This window comes from Zingiber officinale, chromosome 2A, assembly GCF_018446385.1.
Source record: "Zingiber officinale cultivar Zhangliang chromosome 2A, Zo_v1.1, whole genome shotgun sequence".
NCBI classification, from domain to species: Eukaryota; Viridiplantae; Streptophyta; class Magnoliopsida; order Zingiberales; family Zingiberaceae; genus Zingiber; species Zingiber officinale.
Window position 1 is genome coordinate 144842919 of NC_055988.1, and position 19533 is coordinate 144862451.

Below are 19533 nucleotides of genomic sequence, written 5' to 3' on the forward strand. Positions count from 1 at the left end.
ATTCCCTCAAAACCCAAGTTTTTTTATTTCATTCCAAAATCTTGATTCCATTCCCATTAACCAAACACAAGTTTAGAAATGAATCCATTCCCTCATTCCCAAACCTCTAAACCAAACGCCACCGAAGTTTGTTTGTATTTACAAATCATACTTTATCTTACTATTTTTGTGCTTGTGATTTAAATCAATAAGTGGTTTCTCCACCTCCAGAAAAGTTTCAGATAGGAGAAAAACTAGTGGGCGGGCGGCTCTCGTACTTAAGCCTTTGATGTATTGACCCTGGGGGTTAGGAACCAAGTAAATCCGCACATATGTTTTCGTTCATTATTGTTTTTATTATATACCATTGCAACTTACTTTGATAAAACGGACATGAAAAAATGAGTCAAAGAAAAGCGACGAGTTAATATTCACCCCCTCTATCGACGCCACCGGTCTTATTGTTACTTGAGGACTATAGAGAAGATTGCGTGCCGGAGAGGATGACGTCGGCGATCGGGGAGAGAGATCAGTGAGATAGGGGAAAAGTCGGGCTGGAAAAACCCAAAATTTGCAAAACTAATGACTGAAATTTTATTATGTTACTAATTAGAGACGAAATTCCATTTCTGTGGCAAATATTATGATGAATTTTATTTTTCGTCAATAATTTTGCGACGGAATTAAACTTTCATCGCTAAATAAGCGACATAAACAATTAGCAATGGAAGTTTGATGACAGAATATTAATTACGTCACAAAGTTGTGGGCTAAATAATATTCGGTCACTAAAATTTGGATTGTTAATTGTAGGTTTTCTTGTAATGTAAAAAAAGTATGTAGTTATGCGAATAAGATATGACAAAAATATATGAAAATGTATTGACTCTAAATCCCCACTTGAGTCGATTAAATGAGCTAAATATATTGAGATGCGAGCCAAATATGTTACGTGATTCAATCATTCAAAGTGACAAAGCATGATGAAAGATGAGATTGATTATGCCCACAAAAGTAGATCAAATAGATTAGGCAATAATTTCTAAAGAGTGAGAATGTTAAAGTAAAATAAGGTAGCATGATCTATTGTTCAAGCGGGCCAAGAGATATTGTAAAATTATTTTAATAGTATAAGAAATAATTACAAATAAAACAGACATGAATTATAATTTAAAATTTTTACAAAATGAAAAAAAAAGGATAAATGCTTGTCCATGCAATATTCATAAATTTAGATGTATATACATGAATAAGAATATGATAATTAATATACATATGGGGAATTAATAGCCTCCTTTGCTTTATATAAATCATCATCACTCCAGGATGATGGAGATTGGACTTCTGACCACACTCCTCGCCTGGGAAACCCACATCAATTGCCCTTGAGCAGTCGGTGACGACGCCCCATAGTCACTCCTTCGCTTGAAACTAATCTTGAAGCTCTTCTTTTCATTAACCTTCTCGAAGGTTAAGCTTCTCGGAACTACACGTGCCGAAACCACGTCGGGCACGTCTAACTTTGCGTAGTAAGTCGCTGCTGCCTTGCCGACGTTGGTCACGGTCCTTGTGAAGGTCACCGTCCTTGCCTCATTCGTCGGCAGTCGGACGGTGATGGAAGGATAGTTGAGCTCTCCTTCTGGGATGCTCTTGATCGACGAGCAGTTGATTTTGCGGTGGACGATGATTCTCACGTCGGAGACACTGTAGCCAAGGCCGCAAAGGTATGGATAATAGTCCGTCGGAGAGATGTCGTAGATGAGTCCCGGGTCAAGGACCTTTAGAGGCATGACGTGGCCGGCTCCCACCGCGAAGAGGTCGGCTGGAAGGTTCCTCTCGTCAAAGATGGGGTTGTTGGTGTTATCTTTTACGTAGGCCGTCGTCATTATGGCAGATTTGATAGCTGCGGGCGACCAGTCGGGATGGGCTTTCTTGATAAGGGTGGCGATGCCGGAGAGATGGGGGCAGGACATGGAGGTGCCGGAGATGACATTGAATTTTTGTGTGTTCCAAGCAGCAAGGACGCTGACACCAGGGCCGGTGATGTCGGGCTTGAGGATCCCCGGTGTATTTTGGCTAGGCCCACGGGAGGAGAAGGAAGTTATCGCCGGAGAGTGGGGCACATGGGTAATGGTACCTTTGAAGACAATGGTGGCCGTCGGGAGGGAGGATGAGTTGATGTAAGCCTTGATCTTATGTCCAAAGGCATAGGGAATGTGCGACGCCGGCAGTACGTGGAGATCGGCGATAGTGCTGTAGCCGTCTTTCGGTGCATTGACAAGCACCATGCCGGCGCCACCGGCTTGCTTGACGACTTCCCCCTTCTCGATCCGCCCGTTGATGCCGCGGTCACAGAGCACAATCTTTCCCTTCACGTCGATACCGTTAAGGGAACCGTTGAGACATAAGTTGGAAGCGCCGCCAGGGAACACGAGAGGATACTTCTTCGATGAGAATCCCTGCGGCTGGTAGATGCTCTCTCCGTGGAACTCGCTGCCGTCGCCAAGCTTTACGGTGGCCAAGAACTCACGGTCCATAGTGCTGGCCGCCACAGTGAGTAACCATGGCGCGTCGTTGGATACGGTGGAATTAAACGGCCCAGAGTTGCCGGCCGAGCAGCTGACGAAGACTCCCTTGCGCATGGCGTTAAAACCGCCAATCGCAATTGGGTCGCGGTAGAATGGACTAGGGTCACTACCGAGCGAGATTGAAAGCACATCCACACCGTCCTCCACTGCGGCGTCCATCCCAGCGAGTATGTCGTGCGCCTGACACTCATAATTCGCGCAAACCTTATAAATGGCGAGATGCGCAAGGGGGGCCACTCCAGCGGCCACTCCCCTGGCTAGCCCGTACACATCGGCGGTGCTAGACGTGTGAGTACCGTGGCCATCGTTATCAATAGGCGAATCCGTCGATCCGTTCCGGGACCGATTATAGTTGACGAAGGATCGGGCGCCGATGAGCTTATTGTTACAGAACTGCTCGGTCGATGACGACACGTTCCCTAAGTCGCAACGTCCCTTCCACTTGGGCGGAGGAGGCGGCATGCCGCGGTCACTATACGAAGGGTGGCCAGGGTTGATGCCGGAGTCGAGGACGCCTATGATGACGCCTTCCCCCATGTTGGTCGCGTTCCACACACTGTGAGTGCGGTGGCGCAGCCCCAAAAACAGGGGCGTGTGGGTGGTCAACGGACGGTAAACCAAGCTCGGAACGGCGCGCACAAACCAGTCGACCTTCGAAATGGCCGCCACATCCCTCTCCGTCAGCATCGCCGAGAAGCCGGTCATGACATTCCGATAGGAGTGTATAACCCGCGACGCCGCATCATCTTCTTGGATCTCTAATGTTCCGGCCAAAAGGAAGGTGTAGTAGTCTCCATCATATGCGGAAACATCGGGTTGATCTTCGACGTGAACAATGTATGCTTTAAGCTCTTCGTCGCAGGTAGCCCCTTTGGCGAACAAGAGAAAAGAAACAAAGAGAAAGAAGAAAAAGATGGAGGTCATTGGTGCAGTAATTGAACGTTATCTTTTCCTTGTGGATGATTTACAGAAGAGAAGAGGTGCTTATTTATAGTCTCCAATTAGCAACTACTCGGTATGTGATTTGTTATTTTTGGTTTAATTTGACAACAAATTAGAAAAACTTACTATAATTGTCAAAACTTAAGCATTATGATCCGTGGTTTTGAATATCTCTCTTGTCCTTGTGGATGATATACGGAAGAGGAGGTGATTATTTATAATTATAGCAACCAACTCACATTCGTTAATGATTCGGTGTTTGATCTTGTAGTTTCCTTCGATTTGGCGACAACTAAGGATAATCCAATTAGCAATGTGATTTATTATTTTTGTTTAATTTGACAAGAAATTAGGAAACCCTATTATTCATTAATTGTCGAAACTAAAGCATATCGAAATGTGTGTTTGAAGATCAAAATAAAAATAGACGGAAGTACAGTACTTTTCAAACTTCCTCGTGGTTTAGTTTTGTTTTTTAAATGTGCTTTTATTTTTTTAATGATTCGGGTGGGTATATTTCGCTAGATTAATTTTGAAGATAGATAGTTTTTTTTTTCTTAGTTCACCTATTAGGTAAATCGAAAGCAAGACTTATCTACATTTAGAAGTTAATCACTACTTAGTTATTTGTCTCATTTAATATTTAAATTTTAAATCTCTTTATGCTCCTCTAAATTTATTACTACACTATATATTTTTAATTGATTTTTTTTAATTTTATTTTCTTGATAATTTATGTATCAGAGTTTTCTATAACTAATTTTGAAGATAGACTATTACTAATATTTTTTTGGGATAATCTAGATGTTCTAGCATTGCTCGACTTGGAAGTAAGCGATTGTCATGACTCGAAGCTTTTCTTCTCTATAGCAGGGATAGTCGTCTTGCTCGGACAATATTTGTCACCGTATAAAAAATTATAAATAACATCCTCGAGGGTATGTGCACCAGATTGTACAAACATAAATATGTATTTTTTTTTTTTTTAGCATAAAGGATAAGTTATTATAAGAATCAATAAAAGGGAAATTGAGTAAAGACTATATTTTTCCTCCAGATTAATAAAAGCTATATGAACAAAGATGAATTATTATAAGAAACAATAACCCACTTTAGAGGATATCAATATATATAATATACAGTATTTTTTGGATTAACACTCTACTTTGTATTTTGTAACCCACAAAGTTGGGGCAAGTATGAATCTTAGTATGAATTTTAGATAAAGGAGAAGAATTGACAATAAGAAGGGAAAATCATAATCACACATTTGCTTGCCATCCATCTAGCAAATCGGACTAGAATCAACCTCAAATCAATCGATCTAGGAGGGGTGCGTTGCGCTGTGCTCGGGACTTCTAGATCAGTCGTTAACTAATAGGAATCAGAATGGAAATGGGTGTCATAGTATTGTGGATGGGAATGGGTATGAGCTTGGGTATCATTCTTAAAAATAATGTTTGGTTAGTTGAATATTTTCAATCGGAATGAACCTAAATTTCCTTTTTTACCCTTAGAGGAACATAAGAGAAAAAAATTAGATGGAAGAGAAAGTTGAATGTGAGAGAAACATATGATGAGAGAGAAAGTGTGATGAGAAAAAATGAAGAGAGGGAAAGTGTGATGAGAGAAAATGAGGAGAGAGAACGTGATAGGAGAGATTGAAAATAGAAAAAGTATGATGAGAGAGAAAGAGTGATGGGAAAGAAATGAAGAGAGAGAAAGTAGGCTAAGAGAAAATGAGAGATTGAGGAGAAAAAGTATGATGAGAGAGAAAGTGTGATGGGAAAAAATAAAAAGAGAGAAAGTGTGATGAGAGAAAATGAGAAGAGAGTGTGATGGAAGAGAATGTAGAGAGAGAAGGTGTGATGAGAGAAAATGTAGAGAGAGTATGGTAAGAGAGATTGAGGAGAGAGCAAGTATGATGAGAGAGAAAGTATGATGAAAAAATGAGGAGGGAATGAAGAGAGTGAAAATGATGAGAGAGAGTGTATGATGAGAGAGAATACAGAGAGAAAATGGTAGAGAATGTGTGATGAGAGAGAATGAGTAGAGAAAATGTGATGATAGAATGAGGAGAGAGAAAGTATAATTCGAGAGAAAGTCTCATGAAAAAATGAGGAGAGAATGAAGAGAAAGAAAATGATGAGAGAGAGTGTGTGATCAGAGAGAATACAGAGAGAAAATGGTAGAGAATGTGTGATGAGAGAGAATGAGGAGAGAGAAAGTATATTGAGAGAGAAAATGTGATGATAAATGAGGAGAAAGAAAATATGATGAGATAAAAAAATATGATGAAAAAAATGAGAGAATTAAGAGAGAGAAAATGATGAGAGAGAGTGTGTGTGATTAGAGAGAATATAGAGAGAAAATGATAGAAAATGTGTGATGAGAGAGAATAAGGAGAGAGAAAGTATATTGAGAGAGAAAATGTAATGAAAGAATGAGGAGAGAGAAAGTATGATGAGAGAAAATAAGGAGAGAGTGAAATGAAAGAAAAATTGAACATATATACTAAGGGTATTTTCGTCCAAAACTTAATTCTCATTCCCATTCCCTCAAAACCCAAGTTTTTTTATTTCATTCCAAAATCTTGATTCCATTCCCATTAACCAAACACAAGTTTAGAAATGAATCCATTCCCTCATTCCCAAACCTCTAAACCAAACGCCACCGAAGTTTGTTTGTATTTACAAATCATACTTTATCTTACTATTTTTGTGCTTGTGATTTAAATCAATAAGTGGTTTCTCCACCTCCAGAAAAGTTTCAGATAGGAGAAAAACTAGTGGGCGGGCGGCTCTCGTACTTAAGCCTTTGACGTATTGACCCTGGGGGTTAGGAACCAAGTAAATCCGCACATATGTTTTCGTTCATTATTGTTTTTATTATATACCATTGCAACTTACTTTGATAAAACGGACATGAAAAAATGAGTCAAAGAAAAGCGACGAGTTAATATTCACCCCCTCTATCGACGCCACAAGTCTTATTGTTACTTGAGGACTATAGAGAAGACTGCGTGCCGGAGAGGATGACGTCGGCGATCGGGGAGAGAGATCAGTGAGATAGGGGAAAAGTCGGGCTGGAAAAACCCAAAATTTGCAAAACTAATGACTGAAATTTTATTATGTTACTAATTAGAGACGAAATTCCATTTCTGTGGCAAATATTATGATGAATTTTATTTTTCGTCAATAATTTTGCGACGGAATTAAACTTTCATCGCTAAATAAGCGACATAAACAATTAGCAATGGAAGTTTGATGACAGAATATTAATTACGTCACAAAGTTGTGGGCTAAATAATATTCGGTCACTAAAATTTGGATTGTTAATTGTAGGTTTTCTTGTAATGTAAAAAAAGTATGTAGTTATGCGAATAAGATATGACAAAAATATATGAAAATGTATTGACTCTAAATCCCCACTTGAGTCGATTAAATGAGCTAAATATATTGAGATGCGAGCCAAATATGTTACGTGATTCAATCATTCAAAGTGACAAAGCATGATGAAAGATGAGATTGATTATGCCCACAAAAGTAGATCAAATAGATTAGGCAATAATTTCTAAAGAGTGAGAATGTTAAAGTAAAATAAGGTAGCATGATCTATTGTTCAAGCGGGCCAAGAGATATTGTAAAATTATTTTAATAGTATAAGAAATAATTACAAATAAAACAGACATGAATTATAATTTAAAATTTTTACAAAATGAAAAAAAAAGGATAAATGCTTGTCCATGCAATATTCATAAATTTAGATGTATATACATGAATAAGAATATGATAATTAATATACATATGGGGAATTAATAGCCTCCTTTGCTTTATATAAATCATCATCACTCCAGGATGATGGAGATTGGACTTCTGACCACACTCCTCGCCTGGGAAACCCACATCAATTGCCCTTGAACAGTCAGTGACGACGCCCCATAGTCACTCCTTCGCTTGAAACTAATCTTGAAGCTCTTCTTTTCATTAACCTTCTCGAAGGTTAAGCTTCTCGGAACTACACGTGCCGAAACCACGTCGGGCACGTCTAACTTTGCGTAGTAAGTCGCTGCTGCCTTGCCGACGTTGGTCACGGTCCTTGTGAAGGTCACTGACCTTGCCTCATTCGTCGGCAGTCGGACGGTGATGGAAGGATAGTTGAGCTCTCCTTCTGGGATGCTCTTGATCGACGAGCAGTTGATTTTGCGGTGGACGATGATTCTCACGTCGGAGACACTGTAGCCAAGGCCGCAAAGGTATGGATAATAGTCCGTCGGAGAGATGTCGTAGATGAGTCCCGGGTCAAGGACCTTTAGAGGCATGACGTGGCCGGCTCCCACCGCGAAGAGGTCGGCTGGAAGGTTCCTCTCGTCAAAGATGGGGTTGTTGGTGTTATCTTTTACGTAGGCTGTCGTCATTATGGCAGATTTGATAGCTGCGGGCGACCAGTCGGGATGGGCTTTCTTGATAAGGGCGGCGATGCCGGAGAGATGGGGGCAGGACATGGAGGTGCCGGAGATGACATTGAATTTTTGTGTGTTCCAAGCAGCAAGGACGCTGACACCAGGGCCGGTGATGTCGGGCTTGAGGATCCCCGGTGTATTTTGGCTAGGCCCACGGGAGGAGAAGGAAGTTATCGCCGGAGAGTGGGGCACATGGGTAATGGTGCCTTTGAAGACAATGGTGGCCGTCGGGAGGGAGGATGAGTTGATGTAAGCCTTGATCTTATGTCCAAAGGCATAGGGAATGTGCGACGCCGGCAGTACGTGGAGATCGGCGATAGTGCTGTAGCCGTCTTTCGGTGCATTGACAAGCACCATGCCGGCGCCACCGGCTTGCTTGACGACTTCCCCCTTCTCGATCCGCCCGTTGATGCCGCGGTCACAGAGCACAATCTTTCCCTTCACGTCGATACCGTTAAGGGAACCGTTGAGACATAAGGTGGAAGCGCCGCCAGGGAACACGAGAGGATACTTCTTCGATGAGAATCCTTGCGGCTGGTAGATGCTCTCTCCGTGGAACTCGCTGCCGTCGCCAAGCTTTACGGTGGCCAAGAACTCACGGTCCATAGTGCTGGCCGCCACAGTGAGTAACCATGGCGCGTCGTTGGATACGGTGGAATTAAACGGCCCAGAGTTGCCGGCCGAGCAGCTGACGAAGACTCCCTTGCGCATGGCGTTAAAACCGCCGATCGCAATTGGGTCGAGGTAGAATGGACTAGGGTCACTACCGAGCGAGATTGAAAGCACATCCACACCGTCCTCCACTGCGGCGTCCATCCCAGCGAGTATGTCGTGCGCCTGACACTCGTCATTCGCGCAAACCTTATAAATGGCGAGATGCGCAAGGGGGGCCACTCCAGCTGCCACTCCCCTGGCTAGCCCGTACACATTAGCGCGCTTCACGAATGCTCCGGCGGCGGTGCTAGACGTGTGAGTACCGTGGCCATCGTTATCAATAGGCGAATCCGTCGATCCGTTCCGGGACCGATTATAGTTGACGAAGGATCGGGCGCCGATGAGCTTATTGTTACAGAACTGCTCGGTCGATGACGACACGTTCCCTAAGTCGCAACGTCCCTTCCACTTGGGTGGAGGAGGCGGCATGCCGCGGTCACTATACGAAGGGTGGCCAGGGGTGATGCCGGAGTCGAGGACGCCTATGATGACGCCTTCCCCCATGTTGGTCGCGTTCCACACACTGTGAGTGCGGTGGCGCAGCCCCAAAAACAGGGGCGTGTGGGTGGTCAACGGACGGTAAACCAAGCTCGGAACAGCGCGCACAAACCAGTCGACCTTCGAAATGGCCGCCACATCCCTCTCCGTCAGCATCGCCGAGAAGCCGGTCATGACATTCCGATAGGAGTGTATAACCCGCGACGCCGCATCATCTTCTTGGATCTCTAATGTTCCGGCCAAAAGGAAGGTGTAGTAGTCTCCATCATATGCGGAAACATCGGGTTGATCTTCGACGTGAACAATGTATGCTTTAAGCTCTTCGTCGCAGGTAGCCCCTTTGGCGAACAAGAGAAAAGAAACAAAGAGAAAGAAGAAAAAGATGGAGGTCATTGGTGCAGTAATTGAACGTTATCTTTTCCTTGTGGATGATTTACAGAAGAGAAGAGGTGCTTATTTATAGTCTCCAATTAGCAACTACTCGGTATGTGATTTGTTATTTTTGGTTTAATTTGACAACAAATTAGAAAAACTTACTATAATTGTCAAAACTTAAGCATTATGATCCGTGGTTTTGAATATCTCTCTTGTCCTTGTGGATGATATACGGAAGAGGAGGTGATTATTTATAATTATAGCAACCAACTCACATTCGTTAATGATTCGGTGTTTGATCTTGTAGTTTCCTTCGATTTGGCGACAACTAAGGATAATCCAATTAGCAATGTGATTTATTATTTTTGTTTAATTTGACAAGAAATTAGGAAACCCTATTATTCATTAATTGTCGAAACTAAAGCATATCGAAATGTGTGTTTGAAGATCAAAATAAAAATAGAAGGAAGTACAGTACTTTTCAAACTTCCTCGTGGTTTAGTTTTCTTTTTTAAATGTGCTTCTATTTTTTTAATGATTCGGGTGGGTATATTTCGCTAGATTAATTTTGAAGATAGATAGTTTTTTTTTTCTTAGTTCACCTATTAGGTAAATCGAAAGCAAGACTTATCTACATTTAGAAGTTAATCACTACTTAATTATTTGTCTCATTTAATATTTAAATTTTAAATCTCTTTATGCTCCTCTAAATTTATTACTACACTATATATTTTAATTGATTTTTTTAATTTTATTTTCTTGATAATTTATGTATCAGAGTTTTCTATAACTAATTTTGAAGATAGACTATTACTAATATTTTTTTTGGATAATCTAGATGTTCTAGCATTGCTCGACTTGGAAGTAAGCGATTGTCATGACCCGAAGATTTTCTTCTCTATACCAGGGATAGTCGTCTTGCTCGGACAATATTTGTCACCGTATAAAAAATTATAAATAACATCCTTGAGGGTATGTGCACCAGATTGTACAAACATAAATATGTAATTTTTTTTTTAGCATAAAGGATAAGTTATTATAAGAATCAATAAAAGGGAAATTGAGTAAAGACTATATTTTTCCTTCAGATTAATAAAAGCTATATGAACAAAGATGAATTATTATAAGAAACAATAACCCACTTTAGAGGATATCAATATATATAATATACAGTATTTTTGGATTAACACTCTACTTTGTATTTTGTAACCCACAAAGTTGGGGCAAGTATGAATCTCAGTATGAATTTTAGATAAAGGAGAAGAATTGACAATAAGAAGGGAAAATCATAATCACACATTTGCTTGCCATCCATCTAGCAAATCGGACTAGAATCAACCTCAAATCAATCGATCTAGGAGGGGTGCGTTGCGCTGTGCTCGGGACTTCTAGATCAGTCGTTAACTAAGGTGGCGTTTGGTTCTCTCCTAGGAATCGGAATGGAAATGGGTGTCATAGTATTGTGGAATGGGAATGGGTATGAGCTTGGGTATCATTCTTAAAAATAATGTTTGGTTAGTTGAATATTTTCAATCGGAATGAACCTAAATTTCCTTTTTTACCCTTAGAGGAAAATAAGAGAAAAAATTAGATGGAGAGAAAGTTGAATGTGAGAGAAACATATGATGAGAGAGAAAGTGTGATGAGAAAAAATGAAGAGAGGGAAAGTGTGATGAGAGAAAATGAGGAGAGAGAACGTGATAGGAGAGATTGAAAATAGAAAAAGTATGATGAGAGAGAAAGAGTGATGGGAAAGAAATGAAGAGAGAGAAAGTAGGCTGAGAGAAAATGAGAGATTGAGGAGAAAAAGTATGATGAGAGAGAAAGTGTGATGGGAAAAAATAAAAAGAGAGAAAGTGTGATGAGAGAAAATGAGAAGAGAGTGTGATGGAAGAGAATGAAGAGAGAGAAGGTGTGATGAGAGAAAATGTAGAGAGAGTATGGTAAGAGAGATTGAGGAGAGAGCAAGTATGATGAGAGAGAAAGTATGATGAAAAAATGAGGAGGGAATGAAGAGAGTGAAAATGATGAGAGAGAGTGTATGATGAGAGAGAATACAGAGAGAAAATGGTAGAGAATGTGTGATGAGAGAGAATGAGTAGAGAAAATGTGATGATAGAATGAGGAGAGAGAAAGTATAATTCGAGAGAAAGTCTCATGAAAAAATGAGGAGAGAATGAAGAGAAAGAAAATGATGAGAGAGAGTGTGTGATTAGAGAGAATACAGAGAGAAAATGGTAGAGAATGTGTGATGAGAGAGAATGAGGAGAGAGAAAGTATATTGAGAGAGAAAATGTGATGATAAATGAGGAGAAAGAAAATATGATGAGATAGAAAGTATGATGAAAAAAATGAGAGAATTAAGAGAGAGAAAATGATGAGAGAGAGTGTGTGTGATTAGAGAGAATATAGAGAGAAAATGATAGAAAATGTGTGATGAGAGAGAATAAGGAGAGAGAAAGTATATTGAGAGAGAAAATATAATGAAAGAATGAGGAGAGAGAAAGTATGATGAGAGAAAATAAGGAGAGAGTGAAATGAAAGAAAATTTGAGCATATATATTAAGGGTATTTTCGTCCAAAACTTAATTCTCATTCCCATTCCCTCAAAACCCAAGTTTTTTTATTTCATTCCAAAATCTTGATTCCATTCCCATTAACCAAACACAAGTTTAGAAATGAATCCATTCCTTCATTCCCAAACCTCTAAACCAAACGCCACCGAAGTTTGTTTGTATTTACAAATCGTACTTTATCTTACTATTTTTGTGCTTGTGATTTAAATCAATAAGTGGTTTCTCCACCTCCAGAAAAGTTTCAGATAGGAGAAAAACTAGTGGGCGGGCGGCTCTCGTACTTAAGCCTTTGACGTATTGACCCTGGGGGTTAGGAACCAAGTAAATCCGCACATCTGTTTTCGTTCATTATTATTTTTATTATATACCATTGCAACTTACTTTGATAAAACGGACATGAAAAAATGAGTCAAAGAAAAGCGACGAGTTAATATTCACCTCCTCTATCGACGCCACCGGTCTTATTGTTACTTGAGGACTATAGAGAAGACTACGTGCCGGAGAGGATGACGTCAGCGATCAGGGAGAGAGATCAGTGAGATAGGGGAAAAGTCGGGCTGGAAAAACCCAAAATTTGCAAAACTAATGACTGAAATTTAATTATGTCGCTAATTGGAGACGTAATTCCATTTCTGTGGCAAATTTTATGATGAATTTTATTTTTCGTCAATAATTTTGCGACAGAATTAAACTTTCATCGCTAAATAAGCGACATAAACAATTAGCAATGGAAATTTGATGACAGAATATTAATTACGTCACTAAGTTGTGGGCTAAATAATATTCGGTCACTAAAATTTGGATTGTTAATTGTAGGTTTTCTAGTAATGTAGAAAAAGTATATAGTTATGCGAATAAGATATGATAAAAATATATGAAAATGTATTGATCTAAATCCCCACTTGAGTCGATTAAATGAGCTAAATATATTGATTTGCGAGCCAAATATGTTACGTGATTCAATCATTCAAAGTGACAAAGCATGGTGAAAGATGAGATTGATTATGCCCACAAAAGTAGATCAAATAGATTAGGCAATAATTTCTAAATTAAGAGTGAGAATGTTAAAGTAAAATAAGGTAGCATGATCTATTATTCATGCGGGCCAAGAGATATTGTAAAATTATTTTAATAGTATATAAGAAATAATTACAAATAAGACAGACATGAATTATAATTTAAAATTTTTACAAAATGAAAAAAAAAGGATAAATGCTTGTCCATGAAATATTCATAAATTTAGATGTATATACATGAATAAGAATATGATAATTAATATACATATGGGGAATTAATAGCTTCCTTTATTGCTTTATATAAATCATCATCACTCCAAGATGATGGAGATTGGAATTCTGACCACACTCCTCGCCTGGGAAACCCACATCAATTGCCCTTCAACAGTCGGTGACGACGCCCCATAGTCACTCCTTCGCTTGAAACTAATCTTGAAGCTCTTCTTTTCATTAACCTTCTCGAAGGTTAAGCTTCTCGGAACTAGACGTGCCGAAACCACGTCGGGCACGTCTAACTTTGCATAGTAAGTCGCTGCTGCCTTGCCGACGTTGGTCACGGTCCTTGTGAAGGTCACCGTCCTTGCCTCATTCCTCGGCAGTCGGACGGTGATGGAAGGATAGTTGAGCTCTCCTTCTGGGATGCTCTTGATCGACGAGCAGTTGATTTTGCGGTGGACGATGATTCTCACGTCGGAGACACTGTAGCCAAGGCCGCAAAGATATGGATAATTGTCCGTCGGAGAGATGTCGTAGATGAGTCCCGGGTCAAGGACTTTTAGAGGCATGACGTGGCCGGCTCCCACTGCGAAGAGGTCGGCTGGAAGGTTCCTCTCGTCAAAGATGGGGTTGTTGGTGTTATCTTTTACGTAGGTCGTCGTCATTATGGCAGATTTGATAGCTGCGGGCGACCAGTCGAGATGGGCTTTCATGATAAGGGCGGCGATGCCGGAGAGATGGGGGCAGGACATGGTGGTGCCGGGGATGACATTGAATTTTTGTGTGTTCCAAGCAGCAAGGACGCTGACACCAGGGCCGGTGATGTCGGGCTTGAGGATCCCCGGTGTATTTTGGCTAGGCCCACGAGAGGAGGAGAAAGTTATCGCCGAAGAGTGGGGCACATGGGTAATGGTGCCTTTGAAGACAATGGTGGCCGTCGGGAGGGAGGATGAGTTGATGTAAGCCTTGATGTTATGTCCAAAGGCATAGGGAATGTGCGACGCCGGCAGTACGTGGAGATCGGCGATAGTGCTGTAGCCGTCTTTCGGTGCATTGACAAGCACCATGCCGGCGCCACCGGCTTGCTTGACGACTTCCCCCTTCTCGATCCGCCCGTTGATGCCGCGGTCACAGAGCACAATCTTTCCCTTCACATCGATACCGTTAAGGGAACCGTTGAGACATAAGGTGGAAGCGCCGCCAGGGAGCATAAGAGGATACTTCTTCGATGAGAATCCCTGCGGCTGGTAGATGCTCTCGCCGTGGAATTCGCTGCCGTCGCCAAGCTTTACGGTGGCCAAGAACTCACGGTCCATAGTACGGTGGAATTAAACGGCCCCGAGTTGCCGGCCGAGCAGCTGACGAAGACTCCCTTGCGCATGGCGTTAAAACCGCCAATCGCAATTGGGTCGCGGTAGAATGGACTAGGGTCACTACCGAGCGAGATTGAAAGCACATCCACACCGTCCTCCACTGCGGCGTCCATCCCAGCGAGTATGTCGTGCGCCTGACACTCATCATTCGCGCAAACCTTATAAATGGCGAGATGCGCAAGGGGGGCCACTCCAGCGGCCACTCCCCTGGCTAGCCCGTACACAATAGCGCGCTTCACGAATGCGCCACCGGCGGTGCTAGACGTGTGAGTACCGTGGCCATCGTTATCAATAGGCGAATCCGTCGATCCGTTCCGGGACCGATTATAGTTGACGAAGGATCGGGCGCCGATGAGCTTATTGTTACAGAACTGCTCGGTCGATGACGACTCGTTCCCTAAGTCGCAACGTCCCTTCCACTTGGGTGGAGGAGGCGGCATGCCGCGGTGTAACGACGCACCTTCTACTGCTAGGCTGCAAGGTGGACCGCTACAGTTTCTTTGCTAACTGCAGCTAAATTACTCATGCGGAAAACTGGGCTGAATAAAAATTTTACTAAACTATTGTAGTTGCCTCTGTTAACTCTGTGAGAGTGAGATTTCATGTCCCACTACCTTCTAGATATTCATAGCTAGGCTGAGGAGGCAAAATTTGGAGCTTTAGATCGGTCCGTGGAACGATCCATTGACCCCCACGCGAACACTGGCTGGATCGGTCTGGGGACCGATCCAGTAGAGGCTGGATCGGTCGGCAGACCGATCCAGGTATGCCTGGATCGGTCTGCTGACCGATCCAGGAACCTGCAGAATCCTGGGTTCGCTACTGTCCCGTGATGGATCGGTCGGCAGACCGATCCAGGTATGTCTGGATCGGTCGGCTGACCGATCCAGGCACCTGGAATACCTGGGATCGCTACTGTATCGCGCTAGATCGGTCGGCTGAAGAGGGAAGACATGCCCGACCCATCTAAAGGTGTTCAACTAAGACCCTAATCTGAAAAGAGAGTTAAATACACCTTAGATATCGATAAAAACTGCATACATCCTAACTAAAGCATAAAAACTCAAACGGAAGCTATTATACCGCAGGTGAGGGGTTTCTTACCTCCTAATCGTAATTTCTTACGATTCTATTCACTAAAACTCCGGTGGAGATGGTCCTCTCGACGATCCGCTCACGTCTTCGCGTTCCTCTCGCGGAGAAGAACCCTTTTCGTGTTGGAGTCGTCGCCGGAAAGTGATCCGAGAGCCCTTGGGGCTTGGGCGCCGAGAGAGGAGGAGGAGGGAGAGGTGTGGGCGGCGGTGCAGGTTTTTGGGAGAGGGATAGGTCACGGTGAGGGTTTATGAGGAGATGGCTGCCGAACCAAATTAACCCAAACCCAACTTAAGTTTCCTATTTATACTTAGTGATAAGTTCCGCCCAAATCCCACTTAACTAGGATTGTTCCCCTTTCCTTTCAGCATAGCCCTGCTGGGTCCACTGCTTACTAGCCTTGTCCACTAAACCATAGGTCTCGGGTTCAATCCCCGCCTAGGCCGTTTTACGCTTATATTTATTTTTGCTACTTCCGCTACTCGGAAAATTCCGGAAAAATATCTAGAAATTCCAGAAAAATCGTAGAATAATTCTAATGCAAGTTTGAGAATTTTCGGGCGTTACAATCCTAACTAAAGCATAAAAACTGCAGCTAAATTACTAATGCGTGATTTAGTGAGGTAGATGGTTTCTTACTAAGTTTTTTAGCTTACAGATACTATTTTCCTTATACTGCAGATACAGGTAAAAGGAAAATGGACTAGCAGCGGAGGCTGGAGGACAATGCGAAGATGGTGTGTGTGTGTGGAACTGGAATCAAAGGTCCTTAGGGGACTTAGCAGGATGAACATTAGACTCTTTAGCATGTTTACCTTAGCACTTTACAGTTTATAGTTTAATACTTTTATCTTTATGCACCTTTAGTTTTGGAACGTACTAAACTATGAAAGAATGAATTAGATTGGTAGTAGTCACTATGGGAATGCTTGTTAATGCATGTTAGAAGTAGCTTCAATTGATTTAGAACTGCTGTGTGAGGTTTTGGCACGCCAAAGCGTCAAATCGAACTTCGGTGAATGACTGACGGTCTCGCACCGATCGTGGTCTCGAGTTGCAATCGATCGGCCACCGACCGATCCTGAGATATGATGTTATCAGATCCTCCGGATCGGCCACCGACCGATCCAGCGATACGAGAGCGATCCGGTATTCAGTGCTCGGATCGGTCACCGACCAATCCAGACATACGGATCGGCCGACCGATCCATCACGACAAGAGCGAACCCGAGATTCGCGGGTTCTGGATCGGTCGCCAGATCGATCCAGATACCGATCGGCTCGCCGACCGATCAGCTTCATCGGATCGGTCCCCGGACCGATCCGGCCCGTTCGCGTGGGGGTCAATGGATCGTTCCACGGACCGATCTAAAGCTCCAAATTTTGCCTCCTCAGCCTAGCTATGAATATCTAGAAGGTAGTGGGACATGAAATCTCACTCTCACAGAGTTAACAGAGGCAACTACAATAGTTTAGTAAAATTTTTATTCAGCCCAGTTTTCCGCATTAGTAATTTAGCTGCAGTTAGCAAAGAAACTGTAGCGGTCTGCCTTGCAGCCTAGCAGTAGAAGGTGGGTCGTTACAGAGTGGTATCAGAGCCGTGTTCCATACTTCCTACACACACATCAGCATTGTACCTGCAGCTTCCAAGTAAGAATACCTCTACTCTCTATATGTTCCTTGCTTTCTTATTTCAGTTCATGTTTATAGATATCTGAAGCATGCTAGTATATGATAGTTTTAGACATGATATCAGTAGTTGTGAAACTATGAATGCTTTAGTTATGTATGTTCTCTATGTCATTAGAGATGGCACGAGGACGCCCAGCTAAGCGGGCACCAGCTACTGAGCCCCAGTAGGAGGCAGGCAGTTCAGTGCCCCCTCCAGATCTTACAGCGTTGGTGGCTCAGTTACAGCAGCAGCTAGCTGAACAGCAACAGGAAATAGCCACCTTAAAGGCTAACCAGCAGCATACTCCTACCGTCACCCCGGAACCGAACTTAGCAACCCCAGCATTTATAGAGGTTCCACCAGTTCAGCCAACAGCACCAATACCAGCACCAGTGGTCCCAGCAGCTGAGCTAAGGAAAGAAGCTTACCTAATCCAGTGGCAGAGAGTTAAGCCCGAGAATTTCTCAGGCACTAGCGAACCATGGGATGCTCAAGCATGGTTCAAAACACTGGAGAGGATAATGGAGCTTCTAGACTGGCCGGAACAGGAGAAGGTTAAATGTGCTTCCTTCTGCCTGACAGGGGACGCCAGCATATGGTGGGAGAGAGTCAGAGCGAAGCGCCCAGTGAATCAGATGTCATGGGCTGACTTCGAGAAAGAGTTCTTCGAGGAATTCTTTCACATGCGGGTCACAGACCGCCGCTACGACGAGTTCATTGAATTTCGCCAGGGCAACCTCTCAGTGGAGGAAGCCGTGAAGAAATTCAACAGGTTGGCTCGTTTATGCCCAGAGCTAGTCAGCACAGAGAAGGAGCGAATCCGGTTGATGCTCAAGATGCTGAGGCCAGAGATAGCAGTGAACGTGGCTGGTGGCGTACATAAGCCACAAACTACAGAGGAGTTAGTGAGCAGCGCCTTGACCACAGAACATTATCAGAACAGCATAAAGCAGCAGAAGCAGGTCTCCTCAGAGTCCAAAGGCCAAGGAAGCTCTCACACTCAAAAACAGCAAGGCCACAGCTCTAACTGGAAGGGGAACTCCAACAGCAAGCGCAAATCAGGGAGTGACTCAAAAGGAGGACCATCTAGCAAGCGACCCAGTTATCCAAAGTGTGCTACTTGTGAGAAATTCCACCCTGGGGTTTGCCGCAAGGGCACGCGAGGATGCTTTGAATGTGGACAAGAAGGGCACATGGCTAAGCAGTGCCCGAACAAGACTGGTCTTCCTCAGCCACAGCAGATTCAGCATGCAGGCCAGCCAACGCAGTTATATCAAATGCAGTCTGCCCTAGAAGGTCCCCTTATCAGCCAGGGCAGATTAGAAGCCCCTCCAGCTATGGCGAACGCGAGGATCTACTCACTCACCAGAGAGGACGTAGCAAATGCCTCGACAGTCGTCACAGGTCAGATTAGCATCTTTCAGTATAGTGCTACTGTTCTATTTGATACTGGGGCAACCCATTCCTATATAGCCAGGGTGTTCTCCGAAAGATTAGAAATACCATCAGAAGTACTCAGTGGTCAGTTTTTGACGACACTACCTTCGGGAGAAGTTATGGCATCCACGCACTGGCTCAGAGCAGTGCTAGTCATTATAGCAGACAGGGAACTCTTCTGTGATCTGATCCTGCTAGAAATGACTGACTACGACGTCATCCTGGGAATGGACTTTCTGATCAGATACGGTGCTTCCATAGAGTGCCGTAAACAGAAAGTCGTAAACCAAGACCTAACAATTAAAGCCTAAGAATTAAAATATACCAATAGGGAAATTGATGGATGCAAGATGCATATCCAACAATTAGTACATCTAGGGGGATCAAGGACTACCTCTAGACATAGAAGCCTAGCATTTATAGTCAACAAAGGGGCAGAACAAAAACGTGGACACCTGGGAGATTGAATTTGAGATAGAGCTCTTCCCGGTACTAATCCCATTTCAAAGCGCCTTATCGCATGGCTCCAGCAGAATGAAGGAACTTCGGGAGCAATTACAGGATGCTCGACAAGGGTTTCATACGCCCGAGTC

At 43.0% G+C, this 19533-nt stretch overlaps 3 protein-coding genes across 3 annotated transcripts; all 3 read right to left on the reverse strand.

Moving 5' to 3' along the window:
* Positions 1 to 1295: 1295 nt before the first annotated feature.
* Positions 1296 to 3491, reverse strand: LOC122044081 (subtilisin-like protease 4). Its single transcript, XM_042604624.1, has one exon. The coding sequence runs from the start codon at positions 3489 to 3491 to the stop codon at positions 1296 to 1298; it is 2196 nt and encodes a 731-aa protein (XP_042460558.1).
* A 3865-nt stretch (positions 3492 to 7356) lies between these two features.
* Positions 7357 to 9576, reverse strand: LOC122044082 (subtilisin-like protease 4). The gene has a single exon (XM_042604625.1). The coding sequence runs from the start codon at positions 9574 to 9576 to the stop codon at positions 7357 to 7359; it is 2220 nt and encodes a 739-aa protein (XP_042460559.1).
* A 3885-nt stretch (positions 9577 to 13461) lies between these two features.
* Positions 13462 to 15179, reverse strand: LOC122044083 (subtilisin-like protease 4). Its single transcript, XM_042604626.1, has 2 exons — positions 14730 to 15179; positions 13462 to 14652 (listed from the first exon to the last, which is right to left on the reverse strand). The coding sequence occupies exons 1-2, from the start codon at positions 15177 to 15179 to the stop codon at positions 13462 to 13464; spliced, it is 1641 nt and encodes a 546-aa protein (XP_042460560.1).
* Positions 15180 to 19533: the final 4354 nt, after the last annotated feature.

Bases quoted from the DNA above. Each gene is read 5' to 3' on its own strand.
- LOC122044081 (XM_042604624.1), bottom strand. From the start codon at position 3,491: ATGACCTCCATCTTTTTCTTCTTTCTCTTTGTTTCTTTTCTCTTGTTC.
- LOC122044082 (XM_042604625.1), bottom strand. From the start codon at position 9,576: ATGACCTCCATCTTTTTCTTCTTTCTCTTTGTTTCTTTTCTCTTGTTC.
- LOC122044083 (XM_042604626.1), bottom strand. From the start codon at position 15,179: ATGCCGCCTCCTCCACCCAAGTGGAAGGGACGTTGCGACTTAGGGAAC. The intron at 14,653-14,729 runs GTCAGCTGCTCG...GCCACCGTAAAG, and splicing joins CCATGCGCAAGGGAGTCTTC to CTTGGCGACGGCAGCGAATT.